The 24849-nt window shown below is 40.2% G+C and overlaps 1 protein-coding gene across 1 annotated transcript in view; it reads right to left on the bottom strand.

Moving 5' to 3' along the window:
- LOC104944513 (calsyntenin-2-like) overlaps window positions 1-24132 on the bottom strand; it is a 117656-nt gene extending 93524 nt beyond the window's left edge. Inside the window, exon 1 of the mRNA XM_010770057.1 lies at window positions 23972-24132. Coding sequence (XP_010768359.1) covers window positions 23972-24044 — 73 coding nt within the window. The 5' untranslated portion in view covers window positions 24045-24132. The remainder of the gene's footprint in view (window positions 1-23971) is intronic.
- Window positions 24133-24849: the final 717 nt, after the last annotated feature.

Genomic DNA, 24849 nt, shown 5'->3' with positions numbered 1-24849 from the left:
GAAGTGCTCACTATCACAGATTTTTTAAGATTGGTGAACAATATTTGAGAGAAATGGTTATTTTGTGTATATAGAAAATGTTTTAGATCTTTGAGTTCATCTCATGAAAAATGGGAGCAAAAACAAAAGTGTTGCATTTATATTTTTGTTCAGTGTATTTTTCAGTGAATGTGCTACAATGTGTTATTGTGCTTGACCTGTCCTGTTAGTATATTGGCGCTCAGTGTGCATCGTGTGTAGGTGGGAGGAGAAAAACAACAACACACTGTAAACATGGATCCATTGAGTATCTGGTTGGTTCTTGCTGCTGCAATATAATGCAACATGGCTTTACTTTACTTATTTATAATATCTCTACAAACCAAGCTTATACGGCAGTGTATTTGTGACGTCAAATGTCAACTTCTAGAACATGTTGATACTATTTAATACATCCATTTTGTCACTGTGACTGACAGAAAGGTATAACAGTGACAGTGCTGACAGGCTGACAGAATGTGTCACAGATAAGGTAAAGACAGAGAGAGGTAGAGGAGGAGCTTTAAGGTGTTGATCGTCCCCCAGGGCATCCAGGGACATCCTGACCTAAGTCGATAATGCCACATAAGACGAGACAAGGTTCCTTGGGATTCACAGCTATGAATTGTGACCTTAACAGCAAGGCATGCAGGGAAAGCATCTCCTCTGCTCACTTGTAATTGTGGAAAGAGTATCAGAACTTCATCGCTTCATTCACTTCCTGTAGTTGTTTTTCCTAGTTTGGACTCTTTTTAAGAACATTTTTATTATCCAGAATATTTTATATTGTTTATTCGATATACTATTTTTCATTTTCATTTAATTTGTAATTGTTAATTCTCTATTTCACTTTTTAAGTATTTGTATTTTCATGTTGAACACACTGCTGTAACAAAATAATTCTATTTACTGTATCTATCTCTCTATAAGGAATCTTTCAGTAACTTCAGCAGTATTTGTATAAACAGCTCAAATGCAAAAGGTTTTTAAGGGTTCTTAAAGTTAGAACTAATGCGTTGCTACAGTGAAAGGTTGCAAATGTGCCATCTTGAATGTGGCTATTTTAAAAAGACTTCACCCTGCCAGCTGCTCCCTCTCCATTCTGTGATGTCCATGCCTTATGAGCGAACAGCAGTACAAAGAAACTTAAATGAAATGTCCTCATTGTTATAGCATCAGAACCTAGGTTACTCTGCAATTATTGCCTTTCTGAAAGTAGGCGAGTGCTTTCTGACTGGTTTAAGAACGTTCAAATGCAAAAAACTATTGAATTATTACTCAGGTACACGCCAGCCTGCTTTCGTGATCCAAATTATTAACAAGGGAAGAAATGTGGACAGATGGATGGAGGCATTGAAGTGAAATTAATTGAGATATGTTGCATTAACATGTCGAATAGGATAGACCTATTCATTTTGACACATTACTGAATCCGGGGAAAACTTCTTCATCTAAAACTAAATGGAGTGAACTAATGTGGGGAGTTTTTTCAGGTCAGATACATCTAGAGAGGAAAAAGGGCCAATACAGGAGAAGAAATGTAGGCTTTCTAACTGTGATGGTGTGATGAGAAACACAGAAAGACAAGAGAGAGAGAGGGGGAGAGAAGGAGAGATTTAATAACAAAATGAAAAGAAAGAAAGTAAGGGAACATGAGTAAACCTGCAATCATTCAAAACAGAAGAAGCTCTAACCATATTTCAACACAAGTAATTACATTATCTCAGTAAATGTTGTATTTTTATCGTTGCTCGTTTATTCATAAATAAATCAGTTTTTTCAGTCTACTGTCTGAAATGATCAATGGCCCTGGGCTACTCTCCTGCAGTTTGTGTTATTCCTCTCCCCCTCTCCCCCTCCTCAACCTGTCTCTTCCTCTCATTTTGGAAGCATCTCAATTAGAGAGTCGTTTTAGACAGCTCTGAGCTGAGGGGATGTATGGATTGTAGTCTAAAGAGGATGAGAGGGTATTTACAGTATCAGGATGAGTGACGCACCTGGGGAAGATCAGAATGTTAAACAGATTGGATCAATAGATTAACTTTTACAGAACAGACTGCCTGAAAACTTGAATTAAGGTTAAGTGTGCAAAAGATATAACCTGCTGAATTTTTTATTTTAGCAATAAAAAAAGTTACCAGATCAGCCCATACAATCTTAAATGAAGGCATCAAATTGCAACATAGCATATTATTTCTCAAAAAGGTGTCCCTATTGCTAGTATGTAGGAATAATAATGGAAACAAATGGAAATGATTGGGATGAAGGAAGTCATTATTCAATTCATTTTGGTTTTAATTGCTCATTCTGACGTAGGTGTCATAATATCATAGCTATGGGTTCAAAGTTAAATAAGAGCATTTTTAATACTGAAAACATATTTCCATTATCTGTACATGACTGTACCTTTATCAAAGCACTCTAATGCCAAGTCATGTTCTAATTCAGAACAAATATTGAAGTCAAATCCTGAGTAATAAAGAGGTAAAAGGGTATTAAGGCCTCACAAAGTCAAAGGTAACATTCAGTCATTAACATTGTGAATGGCTGGAGGCTATACTGCAGCAGCAAATAGTATATGTATTCAATGTTTCCGTTAGAGGAGATGGAATCTGCTCTTTCCTTGAAAAAGTCCAAATGTAACAGTCAAGGCTTTCTGTTGATTTCAGTGATTCTGTCTGAGTGTTTCAAGGATGAGGAGGAGAGCTGCTGTCTCAAAACAAGACTTCTGTATGAAGAAGTCAATTATGGGTTTTGTCTTTTTTTGCAGTAATAGTTTAAAGTTTTGTGGAGCGTTGTTTGTTCGAGCACTTAATCCATTCAGCCTTAAATCTGTATTGACAAAGTCATTATCTCTCAATCATTAAGGTCAATGCAGAGAGGAAGAGGGAGAGCTCAAATACTGAAACATTGCTCCATCTTGTTGTGCTTAGTGACAGAAAGAGACTCCTGTTGCATTATCATTTTGCATTTACATGGTTTTTAATGATGCGAGTAGAAAACAGCTTGACAGTAGAGGCTGTTTTAAACGCATTCTCAAACCAATAGTTTAATGTTGGCATATATATTTAACCTCTTAAGGACGAGCGCCCCCCCCAATCTGCGCTCGTGAAACATTTTTTTCGAGACTGTGTCTCTCAGGGCTTCTTAACATTTAAAAACCTATTAATGTGTTATACCAGATTAACGAGAATAATCTCAGCTAACTGACGATGCGAACTATTTTTACCAAAACAAAACAAGTCTCATAAGAATGACCCCTGAGCGGAAAAAAAGCTAACGGACTTGGCACAGAACTCAAGATAAAGATACCCTTATTACTTATCGTTAGGGGTGCACCGAATGGGAAATTCTTGGCCGAAACCGATACCGAAAATAGGAAACAGTTGGCCGAAAACCGAAGGCCGAAAATGATTAATAGAAATTAGGGCCGGGACTTTAACGCGTTAATTAAGATTAATTAATTACACAAAAATTAACGCGTTAAAAAAATTAACGCATTTTAATCGCACTTATTTTTGCACCGCGGAACGTTTCTCACTGGATGAGTTTCAGGGGTACCGATTATACTGGAGCACCAACTAACGCTCATGACTTCAAACAACAACAAACCACAGTAAACAATAGTCAAACATGAACGAACAAGCTGATGAGACCGCTTTGGTTGGCCCCGTGGATGGGACATTTTGTTTTAAAAAACGGACGGATGGAAGCATCGATAAGAGCACGGTTGTTCACAAATTATGCAAAAAGGAATTTGCGTATCACCGCAGCACATCAAGCCTCAAGTATCACCTCAATGCAAAACCTATAGCAGCTAGCGTGGAAGCTAGCGTGGACGTTAGCCCGACTCAGAGTACAAGGACCCACACCCAATTCGCGTTGATCAAACAGTGGCCTATGCAACAGAGAGATTTTATTTTTCATCAGGATATTGGAAGAATAGGAGGGATTGAGGTCAATCACTGGCACTTTTTTATTTTATTTTAAATGGTANGTGGTTGTACAGGCATGTGATCAGGTTGTTAAGCAGTGTGTGATGTGAGATAGAACCATAGAGTGCATGTACGTCAGAGCCGCCTCTGTTGACATGCAGTCTCTGGTAAACCTCAAATTTGACGGACTGAAATTGACCCTGTTGCAGACCTTTTTCACCTGAGCCTTAAAATTGAGTCTTGAATCACCTCTTAAGCCCCAAGCCTGTTTTTCAGGTTTCAGGCTCGAAAATGACATTCCCAGAACAAATGACCATATCTTCCCTTCTATTCTAAAAGGGTTAAATTAATAATCTCTTTTCTCAAAGTAATGATAAACCTGTGAGTTGGATGTAGAAAAGTCAGAATCAATATAGATGTTTTTTATTTTAAAGAAAATTCAGATTGAACATAGTTCAATCTAGTTAATTTAGTTTAGAGTTAGTTTAGATTACATCTAAAAAAACTGTAAATTATAGTGTCCGTCCCAACATTTCTTTTTTACTTATAGTGAAACCCATGATGGGTTAGTAGACTAAAAGCTTTAGGAATCCAAAGTACAACATATAATAAGTACNTTAACACTTTGGTTTAACCTCTTAAGCCCCAAGCCTGTTTTTCAGGTCTCTTAGAAGGGAAGATATGGTCATTTGTTCTGGGAATGTCATTTTTTAGCCTGAGACCTGAAAAACAGGCTTGGGGCTTAAGAGGTTAAACCAAAGTGTTAATGCAGTTGTGGATTGATTTACTGAATTGACTAGAATTAGAAATCAGACTCAATGAAATCCTCTCCTTTATGTTTGGTGGTACTGAAATGTCATTGTGAAGAGGACTGCGGCAATGCATCACCAAAACACAAAGCATGCAGAGAGCGACGTCCACGCTCACAAAGAAACAATTTCATCTTTTCAAAGTACCAACCTCCCCTTTTAACAAGGGCACAGACTAGAGTGTCACTCATATGTAAACACACACGCTGCATCCAAACTAAGTACCAGTCGAACAAATAGGGAGCCAGCTCATTTCCCTTCTAAAAGGATTACTCAGAATAAGTGATAAATGATGTCCAGACTCATGACCAGACGAGGGAGGATTGAGGGGATGATAAGAGGGAGGGATGAGGAAGAAAAACAAGAATATTGACATTAAGTCTTTGTGCTTTTCCAGACAAACATGATAGCTGAGGGTAGTGCTTGCAGCTTGAAAAGAAAGGTGCATTGACTCTTCAAGGTAAGTGTTTGTAATACGCATAGCGGTGTCTAGTATACATGTAATACTAGCTTAGTTTATCACCAGGTAGGTTTACACTTACGAGGAATTTGACTAGGTGTCATGGTGCATACATAGAAGTAAAACAACAATTATAACACAGATAGAGAACTAGAACAAATATTACAAATAATAAAAGAATATAGTAAAATATAAATATAACAGTATTTACATTGCAATGGATTGGAATAAAAAGGAATTAAAAAAAATCAGCAGTAATAAAAAAAGAATACAGTTATTGTTGTACATTGTGTGCATTAATGTAGAGGTTTGTTCCTGCCTTTAAAATGTTTTAAAAGAAGGTAAAACATTTGCCTAAAAAATTACCATAAAGTAAAAAATACATATACATGACAGCAAGCGGAAAACACAAGGGCTTTTCACTTTCACATGTTGTACTGCAAGTGGGAATTTATTTAGTTCGATGAGAATCTGCGTTACATATTTAGAGAAATATCTCAATGTTTATTAATAATGAATTCACTACTTACTCCGTTATGTTCATTTAAAATATTTTAGAGTCCCAAGGAAGATATAACAGACAGATCGAACAAAAGAAATGATAAAAAAGAGAAACACACTTCTTGAAGACTTTGTTTACATACAGTGGAGCTGAGGTAACCTGCTGAGGTAAAGACGATCTCCTTTTTCATTTGGGAGAATATTCAACTTGAATGATGAGTGAAGTAAAACAGAGTATGCACAGTTTTATCAGAGAATAACGAAAGTGACAGCCCACCCCACTTCTCAGGTAAAAGTTCTCCAGGTTGAAGGAACAAAGGGAGACAAGAGGAGAGAAGAAAGTAGACACGGAAGAAGAAAGGGAAATAAGGAGAGACTGAAGGATTATTCATTTTGCCTCCCGGGATGTTTTGAATCCGTCAAACTCATTCTTCCAGGAAGTGAAATCAAATCAGGAATCATTCGGTTGTCCTGTAATGTATTTTACTCTTATCTTGTCACAGCAGAAAAGAACATTTGTCAGAGACAGAGGGAGGTGAGAAATACACAGATATATGAACAACAGGAAGCAGACTTTTGAATTCTGAAGCTATGCCATTATCCTTTATCTTAATGACAGCATGAACATATCGTAGAGACACGTGAGTTGAAAATACAAAGCAGTGTTTCCCCTAGCGCAAATATTCTTCTTAACAACAAGGTCAAATGATGATGAGTGGCTCCAGTTTTCAAAAAGGGACTATTCAGCCAAAGACAACTGCCCTTGTATTAACCTTAGCCCATTACAAACCCACAGAGACATTTGCATCAAATCCACTCACAACATTTTTATTTCATTAAGTCTTTGGTAAGAAGTGGTTGATTGCCGAACAATCAGTCAAGGCTCGTTATTCCTACAATCAATTAAGTGAAGCTGGTGAAGGGAACAGAAGTACAGGTAGTGATGAGGCCATAGCAAGCTGGCGAGGACATTTTTTAAATAGACCTATATTGAGAATTTTCAAAAGTATAAAATATGCAAATTCACTAAAATTCGTTTTTTACAACAATTAACAAGAATAACACAAAAAAAAGAAAAGAACCTGCCTCCTTTCCCCCATGCTATGGTTTAATCATTCAAAAATAGTTGAAAGGTAGAAATACAAAGTTTTAGGATCAATTATGAATAATAAGTGCACTTTTAATCAATACATCACATTTCAAGGTATGATCCCATCTGGCTGGAAGACCAAAATATATATTAAATTACACTTTATTGAGACAATTTCCTTTATAAGTCCACTAAGGTTGATTCACTAAAGCTATAGCTGCTTATTAATACCTATTGTTAACTATGTTTTTGTTGGGTATTGAAAAGAAAAGGTCGAAAAGATTTAGATTCTGAAAGTTTATTTAAAGAACAAATGTTTTCCAGCAAGAGTTTCCTCCTTTTTACTTAGTTTTGCTTGGTGTTGGATCCTGAAGGAAAGTAATTACTCCCCAAAACAACTCCAGTGGGAATAATTATCCTTGAAATGTGCTGATCTGTTTGTGTGTCGTTTCATCTCGCTGTTTCTCCGTCCTTTCAACAGTCTGAAAGTCAAACATCGGCAGCTCTTCCCTCTCTCACAGTTTGTGCTGTCTGTCTTCCTGCCGCCGCCTGCTGACCTGTCTGTCAATCTGTCAGTGTGCTGTTGCACAATGTGTGGCCTCTTTGTGCGTACATGTGCGCAGTTTGCAGGGTTTAGGTGATATGACTCTTGTGTGAGTGTGACGCCTTCAAACTCATCCAACAGTCTCACCAAACGCATCGCTCTGGGGAGGATTTCTGAAAGCTTAGTGTCAATTTCCTCTCTTCCTCTGCTGCTACCAATCGACATTTAATGTAATACTGCAGGACGGCGCTGACGTCCCACAGGAAGAGGGGGAAATCAACGACGACAACAAAGATAAGGTTCAACAAATTGTGCTGAAAATTGTTCATTTATTAAATCTGACATAAAGCATTGGACAAGATAGTAGCAGCTAACAATGCTTTTGTTTTCTGAGATGACTTCAAATAATTAATTTACAAAGAGACTAACATCTTTAGGATATGAAGCTTTGTCTTTCAAATCAATTCCACAGAGGCTTTATTGTCTGTAATAGATCATAACGGCGGGTTCACTGATGCTTCACACTATTACACATTTTAATTCCCTTTAATTCCTCTTGATTATTCAAAGGTCACCTTAAAAAGGGCCATGGAGGGGCCGGGCATTAAAGCTTGGGAATGAAGGAAAAGTCACATTATTAAGAATGCTCCTTTCAGACTAATGAGATGTGCAACCAACTGTTAAGTGTCTACAGACGACAATCTACAGATGGCCTTACAGGAGTGGATGAGAGAATAAAAGAGACAAATGAGTACATGGGGGACATAAAGAGACAATGAAGGTGATGTTCCACCCACAAGCTGCACATTTCTACCAGTATACAAAGTATTCATAATTATGTACATGAGGCCCAATTTGCATATATTGTATTTCGTGAATTTTCTAATAATTTGACAGAAAGAATGAAGCACGGCCTCTTTCTGGCTGTTAATCGATGTCAATGGTGAGCAATAGGATTCATATGTGGCATTCATTTAGTTGGCATTATGAAGTTAAAGCTGTGCGTCTCCAAACATTTCAACATTTAAAGAGAGAGAGGCATGAAAGAGCCATTTTTAAGTGATTATGATCCATTTAACAGGCTCCCCCCCCCTCACCAGAGCATTAGGTAAAAAAGGCTCCAATAATGTCTCCAGTTGACCGGACACATGTTGTGAAAACAGAGCGATATTGTTCAGTGAAATGACTGATCAGGGTAATAACAGCAGCTTTCTTTGAATGCTCCACACAACAACTCCCATCTCTAAATATCTCATTAACAATTTGAAATAGAATGATGCCATTACCAGTGAAAGCAGGGCCGCTCTGCAGTAGGGTCTATTCTGCAACTGTGATAATGGAAATAATAACGCGGGTGTGATACCGTTTCAAAATCAGCATCTGCTCAAATGATGGCTTAAAAGATGTTTTAGTGTTTGTCACAGCTGCACTGCGAAACCGTCTGACACTGTTTAGCATCAGTGGGATGCAGCCTGGTGTTTGAAGCCTAAACAGGGTTGAAGCGCAAAGAATAGCTAATCAGTTTTAGACACTTAAGGCAAATGTGCTTCATCTATTAAAGACTCTGATAAGCTTATACCTTTTCATGTTCTTAGCTCAAAGAAAAAGCTTTGGCTGACTTCCAAACTCTAGAAAGTGGAGAAGTGGAAGTGTGGACGGTTCCCAAATGGGTATCATTTAGTCATACGTGATTTAAACACTATCCGTTAGCCCTGGCCTTATTGCATCGCCCAACACAATATTCAACTAGAGCATTTAGCTGACATTGATTCTGCCAAAATCAATACTTAAGAGTTGTTGTTTTGACACTTCTATCTGGTTCTCATTGTTACAATGCAAGAATTTAGATTTTTTTTTCAATGCCAGACCAATTTTTCGCCACAAAGACCCTGTCTTATATTTTTTGAGACATATTAAAAATAGTTTGATGTAGTTTAGTGCTATTAAATAAACATGTTTTTTTTCAAGTGTAAAATGTTTGCCACAATTCCTGATGAACTCAATGACAAGGAATCATGTCAGAGTGTGTACTGGTCATTATAAGCCTCAACAATCCACATCTATTCTAGCTCTTCCCTCTAAACACAGTGAAAGGCACAAAACCCTGTGAAAAGTCCTACTTACAAAAACTGTGAAAAACTCAAATCACAGTAGGAAACTCTCGGTGGAAACCAACATGCTATAAATAACATCACAGACAACCTAGTTACAGAAATAAATACATCTTGTTATCACTTGCATATAATGTAGGCTATAGCTGGACCCCGTGAAGATTAAACTCAACCTGACTGCAATATTAGTGTTAATGAGAAACACATTTTTATACATCACTCACACCTTGAGTGCGGTTCATTCCTGTATACCAAGATGTGTGTTATCCAATGTTATTCATTATATCAAGTGTTATCCAGAGATGTCTGCAAACGAGCGCACTGTAGGTGTTGATGACAGTACGGGGAGTGAGAGGGTGTTGATTGCGGTTTTATGTGTAATGTAATTAGGAAACAAACATTAACCTGGAAAAAGCAAAAGTATATAATATTTAGCAAAACTGAAAGCATTGTAAGACAACATACACAAACTAGTCCACATATCACAGAGATACAAATAAAGGGCACACAAGCAACTAAACAGCTGGCCAAGCACACTGTCAAGATAAAAAAAAACTAAACGACGTTCTGCTCCGTTTGCCTCCAAGATTGTGCTGACAGTGCAACTCTGCAGACAGGTAATCATGTTCCTGAAGGACCCGCACATCGCAGCACGCTAATACCTTTCAGTAGCATACACTGTCACCTAGGTGATTACAGGAGATTATTGCTTTAACAGTCCCTGCCCAGTTTAGGCACATGGTTTCAAAGATGTCGTCAACATGAAGTGGTGTGTTTTATCTTTGTTGCTTAATGATGTTTCTGGATTACATCTAAAGAAATTATTTATCAATCAACAAACAGCCTGGTGCTGCACAATCTTCATGCCTAACTGGTCTTAAGGGCGCACTCCATTAAGTTCAGTTTACCTGTCAGAAGGAGTACAACTCAGCTGGAGAACGTCTTCAGCAGCTCTGGAGGAGGCTCGAAGCTAAAATCCTGTTTGTTCTTTCAGAAGAATTGATTCTTTTCAAGATTGCTCACCTAAAAACGTGGTATTTCACCCGAGGGCTGTCCTGCATCCCAGAGAGTTGTGTGCGCCCGATGCACAGTCCCATCTGCTCGCATGTTGTCTTTTTAGAAAGAAAGCTGGCACGGCTGCAAACTCCACTAGACTCCCCTGCAGATTTGTATATGACTTCTTCCTGGCTGCCAAAATGAACGTCATCATGTCATACTAGAAGAGTATGCACAACTAATTAGTGCTAATGTATCAATATTGGGAAAATATAAAGACATTTTTATAAACAACAGGAATCAACTCAGATATAAGGGTCTTTACCGTATAGCGGCAATTTATGTGTTTGGAGGTCAACGGCAGGAAAATTCTTTATGGTAGGAGAAAGAATCATATGTTATATAAGGCTTTGGCTAAGTACACAAACTATAATACATAGTGTGATTGTTAAGACTATTAAATGTTTGGTTTGAGTTTTTTCATTGGATCCGTTGACATTTAAACATACTGATTATTTTTATTTTTTCAGGAAGGATCAGATAATGTGAGAAGCTTTCCAGAAGAGAGCGCAGCTTGAGTTAATATTGCAGTAGATAAGTTGGCAGTAGGGACAGTTAAAAGGAGGCATTGCTTCCAAGAAAACAGTATTTGCTTACTTTTAATATGTACAAGTAAAACATTGGTTAGATAAGTAGATGGATTCAAACTTGACCAATTGGAGGTATGTTGAATGAAGTGGACATATTTTAAGGCAAGCAAGTCCATAACATATACAATATTCATGAAGTGACAGCAGAAAGAGAGAATGACACTGGTTTTAGCTGCAGCCTTGGCAGACACACCAGAGAGGTGATCATTAATCATTTAGACCTCTCTGCCACCGCACTGTGCATTAGAGACCCAATGTACAGCAAGTACACATGGCATTACATATTTGTGTGTGTGTGTGTGTGTGTGTGTGTGTGTGTGTGTGTGTGTGTGTGTGTGTGTGTGTGTGTGTCCTAAAAACACCCACCCACAAACTTGTCACAAACAGGACAAGCTGCAAGCACTAAAGTATGTTTTACTCCACACACACACACACACACACACACACACACACACACACACACACACACACACACACACACACACACACACACACACACACACACCACACACACACACACACACAACACACCACTAGGGGTTTCAACCACTAATCGACTAGTCGACTGAGTCCGACTACCTTTACCAGCGTAGTCGCGCGCGTAGGCGCCCTAGTAGACTAAGTCGTGAAAACAAATATAAAGAGAAGAGTAAAAAACCGAGAGAAAAAAAAGGGACAATGCTAACAAAAAAAAAAAACAGATACGAATTCTATGTATGGCAGTTACTTCACGAAAGATGATAAAAACAACTACACACAATAAAAAGAAAAGATAACACAATAATAGAATAAGATAACAGCTGTACTCGAATACAATACAAATGCATCTGCTATGCGCAACCATCTAAGATGAAACAACCGCTGCCGACAAGCTACACTAAAGCCTTAAGCTAGCACCAGTGAAAACGGACCGGCGTCACAGCACTGAACTGAGGCAACGACAGTCAAGAAAACACGGGTCAACAGTGATGCGGAATGATGAGCTAGCGGATTTTTTTAAACCTTTTGCCAGCGACACGCATACCCCACAATGGATACATCCACTGGAGTGGTGGGCAGAAAACGTGCACCTACCGCTTGCCCCGCTTTCACGGAGCTACCTGGACTTACATGTCCACGCCACAAGCAACCCGAGTGAGAGGTTTTTTCCCTGCAGCGCCCGAACACTGTCCACCGAAGCCGGTCAGCCTCCTTCCGCTGCACATGTCGAATTGTTGGTGTCTCAAACCAAGAAATAATCGGAAAGGTGGACGTTATCTCGTGGGGAGCAGCGAATAAGTGTTGGCGCAATGCGGCCTGTTCGCCTTGGATTTTACGTGGCACTTTTATGTAAACAGAGAGTTTTTTGCTGCTCGTTTTGTGAGTCCAGTGTTTGCTATTTACTCAGCCATGTAACACAAATTAAAATGCAGTGTTTATATGTTACTGTATAGCTTCCAATAGAAAATACAGTTTTGTAAACCTCTCTTTGGTGTGTTCTTTATTAATTGACGTAAAGACTACGTAGACTGTCGACTAACTAATTTGAACACACACTACCACCCGACACAGTACAACACTGGTACACGTGACACCCATCCACACACAACACACAACACACACACACACACACACACACACACACACACACACCACACCACACACACACACACACACACACACACACACACACACACACACACACCAGGTTAATATACATAACTACTGACAGTTGGACAAACAGCCATTAGATCCATCACTGCACAGTGGGAGCTGTTTTAGAAGAAACATAAAAGCGATGTGAAGGATCGAGGTTAGAGATGACAGTCTTTGCCACATGAAGTGTCAGAGACATCCAAAGGCTGAAGAGAGAGAATCACAGAAAAAGGGTGAGAGGGGGAGAGAAGGGGGTGAGAGCCAAACATAGGCAGACAGAAGCTGACGTTTGACATTGAATGCGTCTTTAATGAGTCACTGAAGCTCCGTGTTATATGACAGTCAGGATTGGGGAGCAGGAGTAACCAAAAACACTGACAGAGGAAGCTTAGGCACGGTATCAATTTGTAAATGTTAAAGTAAGTCATCATGTGGACTTGTAAACAAATAGCACGTCACCGATATACAATACATATTTTTAAGAGTCGACCTGAAAAAAGAAAATACGACAGAGCCTGAAATGTTTAGAGGGCGCGGCAGAGAAACAACACAGGCTGATGTGACCAACTACTTCCTGGCTGGTGAAGACAGATGCCCAGAAATAGTGTGTGCCTCCACTGTGCCCAGCCCTGCCTGCTGTGACATTACCTGCCTACCCCCACATAATCATGATGAATCGCTCCGGGGCTCGCCGCCGACCGCTCACAACGCCACACAATGAGTGGCAATGGCAAACATCACCACACCACACCACACAGCCTCTCTCCCTTTATCCTCCCTCTCTTTTCTGTCATGACACTCACTTTTCTCTGCATCTCTCGCTTCTCCTCTGTCCTTGGTTTCTGTTCCCTTTCCATACCGTCTTTCTTCTACCCCTGCTCGTCTCACCTTGTGGGGTTCTTTACTCTTTCTTCTGTATTTGTTTATGCAAATGCTGTACATCGTTCTCAAGTGGGGCAAATATGGAGCCAGAATTGGGTCAATATTCTAGCGCGCAAAACAAGCTACTCACGAGCGATAAATGACCCTGGCGCGCAGATTAAGCCCCCGCAAGCTCACGAGAGAGACAGCCCTCACGGGGGTTTATGCACGTGGGGTCATTTTATGCGCGTGTAAAAGCACATTTTTCGCTCGTGAGTAGCTTGTTTTGCACGCTAGAATATTGGCCCAATTCTGGCTCCATAGCAAATACCAGAGAAAAAAAGTTTGAGGTTTTATAAATAAAAAGGACAGGGAGGTGACTGTCATCTAGTCTGTCATCATCTTCATATGACAGACTGCACAATATCAGGCAACTACTGGTGATATTTAAACATTCTAGTGAGTTCCGGAATGATGACATGGCAAATGATGTCTCTGTGGTGCAATGTGAACCATTATCAACACTTTGCCAGATGCACTAGTTCTCAGGCAGGAAAGATGCTTGTGTTCGATTTCATAATTTGTTCTTCATGATTTTAGTTTCTATGCCATCTCTCAGCATAAGAAATGTGACAGGGTACGGGGTTGAATATGATATATTTGGAGTATTATCCTCCTATAGTGTCATAAGTAGGAAGGCAGTGCAAGGCATTCTCTGAATTGAATACCAAGCCAGGCCACATTACTCTCAGCAGTTTGTTTTAATCTACCACTGGGATCGGCGCGAGAAAGAAAACATTGTTTATCATCACCTTTCTCCTAAAATCAATACCTGACAACAGGGAGGAATGACATATTCTGCAATAAAGAGCGAAGCATCAGCGCCTCAGATTTCCCCAGAATAACACCATTGCTATGAAGTCTAAAAAAAACATGGAACTAAAACAAGAAAGTCTGCTGCATATAACAGTGCCATCCACAGAATGCCTACCCAAGCCCAGATGGGGAATCATTTCAAGACTTTGAGCAATTACAAGTGTTTCCCCTTTATGTGCTCCTCTAGCCCCATGGTCTCAATATAGACAAGGCAAACAACACCTTGGGAGGTAAACAGTGTGGCACTTTAATATTGGATAACGTCTCAACCTCTTTGTGAGAACCAATGCAAACAATCTTCGTATTAGTCCTCCAAAGTTGTCAGGAAGCGGAAAGAGAGAGAAGGGTCGGGGTGTTAACAAGAGGCGTTAGCTGGCCATCTTCTCCCAGATGTGTCTCGTTCCCAAGCATCTGTCAGAGCCTTTTGTGGAGCTGCCATCTTGGACCACTCCACTCACAGCAGATCCCCATTACTGGGGAGGAGAGCAGCCTTATTACAGAGGCTGAGGAGCTGCTAAGTGAAAGTGTACCGTGTATGTGTGTCTATGAGAGTGTCTGTTTAATAGTGCATGAGGGAGAGAGGCATGTCAGAGAAGGGCAGCTGTGGGAGGGAAGGTATACGAAGAAGGTAGGCAGAGACATAACACTCACTAATGTCCAATAAAAGGCAAACGCCCCTAAGTTGCAAGCCGAAGCTGCCTTAGCTGCTAAAAAGAGCACTTTCCTTTCCGATGACAACTCAGAACCATTTTCCGGGCAATTACTTAAATAAAAGTATAATGGTTGAGCGGTCACACAGGAGGGGAGGGAAGAAGGGGAAGAGATTGATGATGTGTTTTATTGCTAACACATCCCAAACCAATACATCAGTGTGATCAGGGCTCTCTTATTCACCTCCTTACACTTTAACTCTGATGTTTTCATCGTGACCCTGTCCTCCCCTGTCCTCCTCCTCTCTTTACACAACTGCCTCTGGGACTCCGGCTATCCTTTACAAAAACGCTCCTTTACACCCACTGCGTTTTCTCCCACTATGTGTCTATCCCCTGGGACAGATAAATAGGTTCAAAACACCACTGATCCAAGCTTTAAAACGTGACTGATATTTACCATAAAAGGCAAATGATACATTTATTAATGCGGTGTGCTCCAGGTGGACCTAGCGCTTTATAAACTGTACGACATATTTCAGGATCCTACTGACAGTGGATCCCATAAATGGAAAAATGAAAGCTATAAAGTTGTTGTATTCTGTCGAGTTAAATGAACTCATCCAATCATCTGGAAGAGAAAAGCACACTGACTGAGGTGTTCTGGTGAAAAGTTAATCGTTACGTCTCAGGAGGATAATAAGAGTATGTTGCCATAGCAAGAGGCTGACTGTTTCAAGTATTTGCTTGTTTTACACTTAGTAATTTGTTCACACCAATGTGATGTGCCAGTAATGGTGGCGCTGTCTTTTCAACTCAACACAATACAGTTATTGTCAGCATGTGAAGAAAAATGACTATAATTACAGAGGAAAAGTGCCACAAAGATATGGGGGTGAGCCTCACACAAAGCCGTGGCATTTGAATAGAAATGTAACAGTTCAGACGTGGGTTCATTGTGACGGATAAACTGAAGAGGACATTCTTGCTTCTCCTTGCCAGGCTTTTTTGTTTGGAGTACCGTCATTTATTTAATCTCGCTGCCTTTGACTATTGAAAAACAATGCACACAAGTTTATTTAACACAGGAGTCATTTTTGACTGTCTGGTAAAAACATACTGTCTAATCAGAGGGAAAAGATTGTGATGAGACAAACGCTAAGGGAGAAGGGGAAGTGTTTTTGTTTACAGTGCTGTGTATTTCACCTTTCTAATTGACAAAACTATACAGGAACTGATGCGATGTATTATGATGTGCACTCATCCTCGACAGAAAAAAAAAGCACTAAAGAGGCAGAAATGCATATCATTTAACATTCCATCAAATATCGTAATTATAGGGTGTTGGAGAGTCTGTGACGATATACCATCACCCAGCTACTCTTTCATGAACCATCTTTCAATTTAAACTTTTACACAACACACACAGTGTACACACAATCACACACCCTTACGGTAAGTACTCTGCACCATCATGTGCAAATAACACCTTCTTTTCCATCTCCCCTTGACACCTTGCAGGAGGAAGTATCGCCTCAGGAAGTGAATACGAGTTACTTTAATGTTTATCTGCACATTTGTGCTTTACAAGACACAATAAACACAATGTTTCATTTTCCTTGTGCGATGATGAACGTCAATCGATTAACAATAATGAGCTTGAAAAACCTGGGTAAGCACCGTCATCAGAGTGTGCTGAAATTGCAGAAAGATTAATAGGGTTTTTCGCTGACAGGGAACAGAGTTGTTACAGCGAAAGCTGTGGACCATGAATAAAATAAACAGAAAATGTCATTACGCCAGAGTAAGTAAAAATTAAAACTCATCAGATGTGACAAGGACTTGATGGGAAATGTTGCAGCGCTGACCCCAGAGCTATGGGAGGGAAAGCACTGCTCATTTCGTTTGGGACACACCGAGGGAGACAGGAGGAGGTGGAAACAGCGAGGTTGTGTGTGAGTGCTCAGCAGACAGGGTGAAAGGTTGGATGAGTGTGTATTAAAACGTAGAGAGGAGGAGGACCAAGTGACTCCGAGGGCAACAACGGACTATACATCAAACTGCAAATGGAAAGAACAAAGGCAGAGCCGGGGACATTACAAATGGGAAATTGAGGCTCTATTTTGACACTAAATGTATGGATCGGGGAGTAAGTTAGGAGGTGACTCACAATCACCACTTGTTTCACTTTGATCAAGGCGTTATATTAGCTCTTCGCCCACAGTTAATCATGGATAACACAAATGAGGTCATTAAGTCCCTGAGAACAGAAGCAGAAAGTCAATATTTGTGTAAGTGCTAAACTGTAGCAGATTTTGATCAGATTTGAGGAGTCTTGGTAATGTAAATGTTTACATTTTGTTTAAGGACATGACAGTGTTCAGACTATCTTCATGTTTATTTAGAGTTCTGCAAAAGCCAAAATACATAATCTATTTAAAAGGGCCTTTTTCTTGTCTTTATATTAGAGGGAGAATAGACCAGTTGAGCAGAAAAGGAAGAACACACTGCAATAACAAAAGAGGGATTTATCATATAATACACTTTTTCAAAGGATCCACACATTTAAAACAAACTAGTTTATTTTATTCCCACTGGGGAATTGTAATCAAACATCTACACACAAGAATATTTGAAAATAAATTCTGCCCATTTCTTTGTATTTCTTCTTAAAACCTGTTTTCCAATTCGGTTTGGATTGATTAAGTATGTCAGGCACATGACAAGCCAAATGTATTCCTTTGCTATTATATCAAAGAGGTCATTGTTTAGGAGAGGTTTTAAGTAGGAAATGATGAAAGAATAGAATAGCATTTCTGTCTAGGTTGTTTTGAGAGGAGGAGATAAACAAGGATATGTTCTGTTATGAATCTAATCTGCCTGTAACACACATTTCTATGTATTTCCATGCAACATTACAGCACAATATAAATGTAATCTTAGGCATGAAGTGCATAGTCAGCCGTTGTCTCACGTAGGCATGTTACCATGATAGGTTGCTAAGATTACTTTTTGCATAAATAATTCATATACAAACAGAGACAGAAAATAGAAATCTGATAAACTCACAAACTCAGCAATGTCGCCTGAAAACACGGTGACATTGGAGCGCAGAGGAGGAGGAGAACAGAGGAAGAGAGCGGAAGGGCAAAGGTGAGCGGACAAACTCTCTGTGAGGTGAGGCCTGCGTCTGGCAGCTTTACAGAAGGAAGTAGAAGAGAGAAATGTGAAAGTGATCCGAGAGGAGAAACAGGAATATTTGCACTGACACACAAATCCAAAGCCTCGTATCTAATGTGCTGCTGCTGCTGCCAGAAGGGGAGAAGAAGAGACAGGTGTGGTGCTATAGAAAGAGCGAGACCTAGAGGAAGAAAGAGCGAGACAGACAGAGAGAGAAACAGAGATAACATTTCTGACTGATGACTCGTGAATATTAAAACCTTTCTTCTTGAGGACATGCTTTCATGTTGCCTCCCTGCTGTGATTCCTTTCTTTCTGAGCAGCGATTGTAGCTCCAGGTACACCAGGTGCATGAGTCTGTGTATGCATGAGGACGTGATTGAACACACACACACACACACACACACACACACACACACACACACACACACACACACACACACACACACACACACACACACACACACACACACACACACACACACACACACACACACACACCGAGTTACCTTGTAGGCAAAGTATAGAAAAACTAAAAATACTTTGGTGTGACTTATCGTCGCCCCGGTGATGTAACACTATGTAGTTTCACTTTGTAGCCTATACCTTTCTAATATACACGGAAACATGTGGTTGTAAAACATCTCCAGAACCATATCTCATGATGGAAAAGACATGTGTCTTTCATGATTGCTACTGGAGGAGCGATACAAAAAGAAAAATCAAATATAAAGCCATTTCAAAGCGTAGTGAGGCTTTGGACTGACTACAAGAATCCCACACAGGACAAGTTGAAAGGAAGATGAAGGAGATGACTCAATCGATGTGTGAGGGGGGGTGTGTGTGTGGATCTGTGCGCGTTTCTTATGTTTGGCTGAACACACACTACAACGTTAACACAATGTATTATTAAGTTAACAAATACACAGAAGGCTAATACGTTTGTATTGGAATTATAATTAAAACAGTGTGCAGCGGTGCATGTCTTCATAACTTCAGGCTTCATCACGAGGCACAACAGACCGCGGCCTCTTGTTTAATAAAGGATTGCTTGGCCTGTGTATATAGAGACGATAGATAACACTGCAATGACACTGGCTCAGGGGACACAGCAGAGACACAGCAGAGACACAGCGCCTTAGTTCAGTCTGATAGCTGCTACTGAACATTGCTTTATTCAGATCAACTCTGAAAATACATTTGTATTTTTGCATGCTAATATGAAGACAACAAATGATTACAAGGAAGAAAGTTAAGAAACACAAAATCTGCAGTATTTGCCCTCGGATCTGCCGCCAACACAAAGGCTATTTTCAATGTGTTGACTCTAATCTCAATACAAAGCAAGCTAAATGTCAACAAATGAGTCTTTGGACTTCATGGAGAAAAATGGAATTAACCTTTACTCGTGAGGAATAGAGGTTTTCAGGCGAGGTGATGAAACTACTAAATGTACACCTCAGGCAACTGCACTAATATCATGAAAATCCATTTGCTGTATCTGAACAAAGCCCAAGGCTAAGAACATTTCGTAAGTGAAGCCTTTTGTCATTGAATGGAATACAACAACCTATGCTCTGTTCTTCAAACATTCCCAGTGAGAAAGAGCCATGAACCTTATGACAACATACAGAACAACTGGTCAGAACGACGGCTTGAGTTCAGGCAGTTTGAATCCTCGCAAATCCTGCAAGAAATTCACATATCGACCAAAACCAACATGGATGGCACCTAGCAGTGGTTGCGCTGAAAAGGCCATAAACGGAGCATAGCATTTACGGCATCTGGCAACATGGACAGTAAAGTATACAAAGAAAAGGTGAGACTTTTTAAACAGCAAATTTCACATTAAAGTGAGCGGTTTATTTATCTGTGCTCCCTCGGCAACACACTAGTTAGGTCATCTTCACAAATACCATACAAACAATGATTTTCAAGTTAACAACTTTCCGAAAGTCTCAATTCCCAGACTACAACCGACAGGGCCAGCTTGGTCCAATCGGTCATTGCGCTCAAAACATATCTATTGTTGCTTCAACAGCTCTAATGTTTTTGTAGGGTAATGGTCTACGAAGGTTTCTATCATTCTCTGTCCCATTCTCTCTTTCCAACTTTCCGGATGTGTCATTTGTGTTCCTAAAGCATATAGAGGAAAATCAAGAAATACAAATCATTTAAAAGGGTAATGATGAAATGATGCAGACACTCATGCGCGCACAGCATATTTCTCTTTTTCTACCTATTTTTTGCTCCATCCTCTCCAATGACTGGTTCTCTACTCTCCCTCTGTCTCCTGCACAGCACATGCTCAGTCATTCACAGACAGCCTGCCACCTGCTGAAGGGGAAGTATGTGAGTGTCTTTGTAAGACACACACAAGTGTTTACTCGGATATTTTTAAAATACAGAAGTGTCCGAGAGGTTGGACGTGTCAATGCATCAGTACGATAACGGGAGACTGTCATCTCTAACCTCGATCCTTCACATCGCTTTTATGTTTCTTGTAAAACAGCTCCCACTGTGCAGTGTTGGATCTAATGGCTGTTTGTCCAACTGTCAGTAGTTATGTATATTAACCTGGTGTGTGTGTGTGTGTGTGTGTGTGTGTGTGTGTGTGTGTGTGTGTGTGTGTGTGTGTGTGTGTGTGTGTGTGTGTGTGTGTGTGTGTGTGTGTGTGTGTGTTTCAGAAGTCAGCACTGCATGCAATGTTTATCCACCACATATTGAGCATTGCTGACCAGAAGGCCCCAACGGAGCCATTGGACCAGCTGCTGTGATACTGGCATACACACAACACACTCATAAACACCTCTCACTCACTCACACACACACACACACACACACACACACACATTATCTCATCCCCACACATACATCATCCTATGGCAGCCTTTCCATTTTCCTCCTCTCCTCCACCTTACGCCTCATCAGACATATTATAATTAGCCATACTGAGTAATTAACATCCAAATTAGGACAATAATTTGCATCTCTACCCTCATTTGCATATACGCCCGGCAGCACACAGACCTGAAATTCCTCCACACTCGTCAGCACAAAGCACAAGAGTGCTCAGTCTTTTTCAACACAATTGCCCACATTCAGGCAGACATTTTAACATTTCACAAACGTGCATGTTGTTCTACTCTGTGAGGCATTAGAGATTTAAAAAATAAACTAGAGAAAGTACAGGAGAAGGTTTGCGATGGAGGGAGTTTGGAGGGAGAAAAGGAACAATGGGAGTGAAATTAGGAGAAAATCAGGACAGGGAAAGGCAGAGAATATAAATGGGACGGAGGAAGGTGTTGGTAATAGAGGTACCTGGGATGGAGTGGGAATGTGACACTCTCCAGATGAGACAAAGACAGACAGAAAGAGGACTGCCTCACCATTTACACAACTCACTTAAGCCCATACAACTTTGGAATAGAATCCAGGGCAGTGGAGAGGGAAAGAGAAGCAGCTCTGGAAATCAGAATGAGGTTGCTCTCGCCTCTCTCTCGATCCCCTTCCTCTGACATTTGCCCTCTGAATAGCATCAGCTCAACAGAGCAAAGCAACAAACAATGGGAGAGTCAACGGGAGAGAGAGAAGCATGGGAGAAAAGAAAAGAGAATAAAGGGCATAAATGATAGTAAAGGGGAAAAGAGTGACAGGACGGGCCCAGCCGTTCCTGCCAGACATTGTTTCACCAGTCGTTGCACCGACGAGGAAAACCTGAGTTATGTTGCTGCGTTCCACATCGCCTTCACGATTTATGTTCCAGCGAGGATAATGCAGCTAGACGGCTCTGTTGAAAGACACCCATAAATCTCATCTTGTTTTCCATTTTTTTTTTCTCCCTTTCTTTTGCTTTCAACACCCCTTTCAAATCTTCTTGTTTTGTGTTGCATTCATCTGCTCAGGTCTATTCCCTGACTTATGCAAAGGTATTCAGCGGCAAGCCTTTGTCTCGTGTACGTACTGTATTCTGCTGAGCTTGTAGAGCTTGTAAATGCAAAATCAAAAACTCGCTGTGTGTCTTTGTTATACAGCCAACAAACATCCAGGGCCTTAATCTATTCCTTTTTTTGAAAGTGAAGAGGAAGTGGCTTTTCTTAACCATACACAGGTTTATCAAATCTTATTAAATTACTATCATTCCTGACAATAATCAAATCAAATGTATCCATTCCATAAAATATTTGGTATAGGGATGTTTTCATTATGTCATGATTGATTAACCTGAATATTACCTCCTGTCTGTCCAAAACCTAAAGACCTTAAATGTAATATGGCTGAAAACAGCATTTTTCACAATATTTCATGAACAATTATTAATCATTAAAATAGTAGGCAATATTTTCTGTCTTTCATTGCAGCTCTAGTTTGATAACAATGTACTCGGCCTTGAGACAAGCAGATTACGCATTGCATAGCTGATGACAACTGTCTGTAGCAATCAAAGCTGCGTTCACACTTCACAAAACAGGATCTTCTCTGTAAACTTAGTGTCGAAACCTACTTAGCCTTCCCTCTGGCTCCCGGCCATATGGAGGTCTTTCATAAACAGGGGAAATTATTTTTGGTTAAGCGCAGACAGCCAGTCAGCCCCGCGCTCTCACTCCAGAGACCCAATTAATACCACTGTAAACCGCTGCTGCCCTTCATAGGCAATACCAGTTAGGTGTGTGTGTGTGTGTGTGTGTGTGTGTGTGTGTGTGTGTGTGTGTGTGTGTGTGTGTGTGTGTGTGTGTGTGTGTGTGTGTGTGTGTGTGTTGAGAGAGGGAAAGTGATGTTTGAGAGCATCACAGGGTGAGGATGTGATTTAGTGCTACACCCCGACCGTGGCTGCCCTCCCCGAGCACTAATAGATTATCATAGTTAGAAATCATCTCCAGATCACTGGCCAACCAGACAGTCATGACCAGGAACATAAACCTCTGATATCCTCAATAAATGTCATGTTAATAGTGTTAATCTTCAAGAGCAACTGGGGCATGCTATAGGTTGCCAAGTCATAATATTATGTAAAGAATAGTTTCCTAGTAACCTCTACGGGTGATGTTATTACTATTGAGCCAATATGTTTTTCTATATTAAGTATCATGCTTCTTATTAAAGTAAAATAACAACAGTTTAAATTGGACATTTGTGAGTACCTGCTGCTTTTGGTTGTCTTATGTAATGTCACATTTGAATACATTTAGGAGCATACGACGTTATCTTGGGTTGTAGGGAACAGTAATGGGTTAACAAGTAATCCACTAATTTGTCATTTTAATTATTCTTTATTTGTATATTAGCCTCTTGGTGATCATTCATCAATTTGTTTAATATACTCCCTCTCACAACACATTACAGTGAAACTACGTAGCGTTATAACAAGCTCCAACTTCCCACCCAGCTGAACACCTGTCCCGCTAATTGCCCTGTCCATCTTTGCTTTAACTTTGAGTAACTACGGTAACTATGCATTGATGCACGAGAGCAAGCTACTGAATATTATGGAAAACTTAACTAGAAAGATACAAAAACACCTAAATGGCGATGAAGTTGTTGGACGAACGGTAAGTGCCGACTTTCCAACTTGTGCAACTCAAACGCGAAAACGTAGTCAAACATTTCGAAGACAAATTGTTTTTTTGTTCATCTTTTTCTTTCTCATGTTCCTACCTTTTCCGCCGAGAGCGCAGGAGTGGCCCCAGATGAGGCATAACAGCAAAAAAGGCAGCCCAAGTATCTGCATGGTGGTGGAGCAGAGTGTGTGATGTCTCCCTTCCTCTTCTCGTTCCAAATCCTAGATCCCCTCCCGAGCGCGAGGATGTTTTCAACTGTTCGGGTGCGCGAGGGACAGGTAGAGAGACAGCCACTGGGTGTTGTGAGGAGAAAGAGAGGGAAACACGTTCTATCATCGTGGATACAACACAGGTTCCGGTTTTTGGTTTTCAAAATAAAACACAATCGATTGTAGATGTTGAATAAGTTCATATAAAGGTATCTAAACAACACTGAATACACCCAAAGTCAGAATGAATGTATTTAATTAAATCTAGTTCGCATTCTGATAATCATGGCTGTTTTTAAATAGATTTTCTGCTAAGCTTGACACATTGTACACATTTATTTTGAAGGATAAAGCGCCGCTTTCAGGCAAAATATGTCCTTGTTTTGCAACCTTGACATGGCAGTAAATGAGAGCTAGAGAAGAAGCAAGAGAGAGCTTGGAGGGAGTACAGGGAGGGGATCTGTCTGAGATGTGTGTGAATTTGTGTTTGGTGTTAAGAGGGGAAATGATTGATTTTGACGCCCCAGGAAGGGCAGCTGAAACTGAGAATTTGCTGTCAGTGATTGCATTTCTCTACAAGAATACAGCTTTTCAATCAAATCAATAAACCCCAAGCTATGGCTAGGCATGGCTGTAAAAGCTAACCACATATCCTATAAAATAAAGCAATGATTACTTTATTATTGGAGCTAGAGGATAACAACACCTTAAGCACACACACACAATTATTTCAACACATGGAACAGCTTCTTAATCAGTATTTTCC

This window comes from Notothenia coriiceps, unplaced genomic scaffold, assembly GCF_000735185.1.
Source record: "Notothenia coriiceps isolate Sejong01 unplaced genomic scaffold, NC01 NC01_scaffold00008282, whole genome shotgun sequence".
NCBI lineage: Eukaryota > Metazoa > Chordata > Actinopteri > Perciformes > Nototheniidae > Notothenia > Notothenia coriiceps.
Note: the sequence above shows the minus strand (reverse complement) of the source record. Positions and strands in the feature narration are given on the sequence as shown.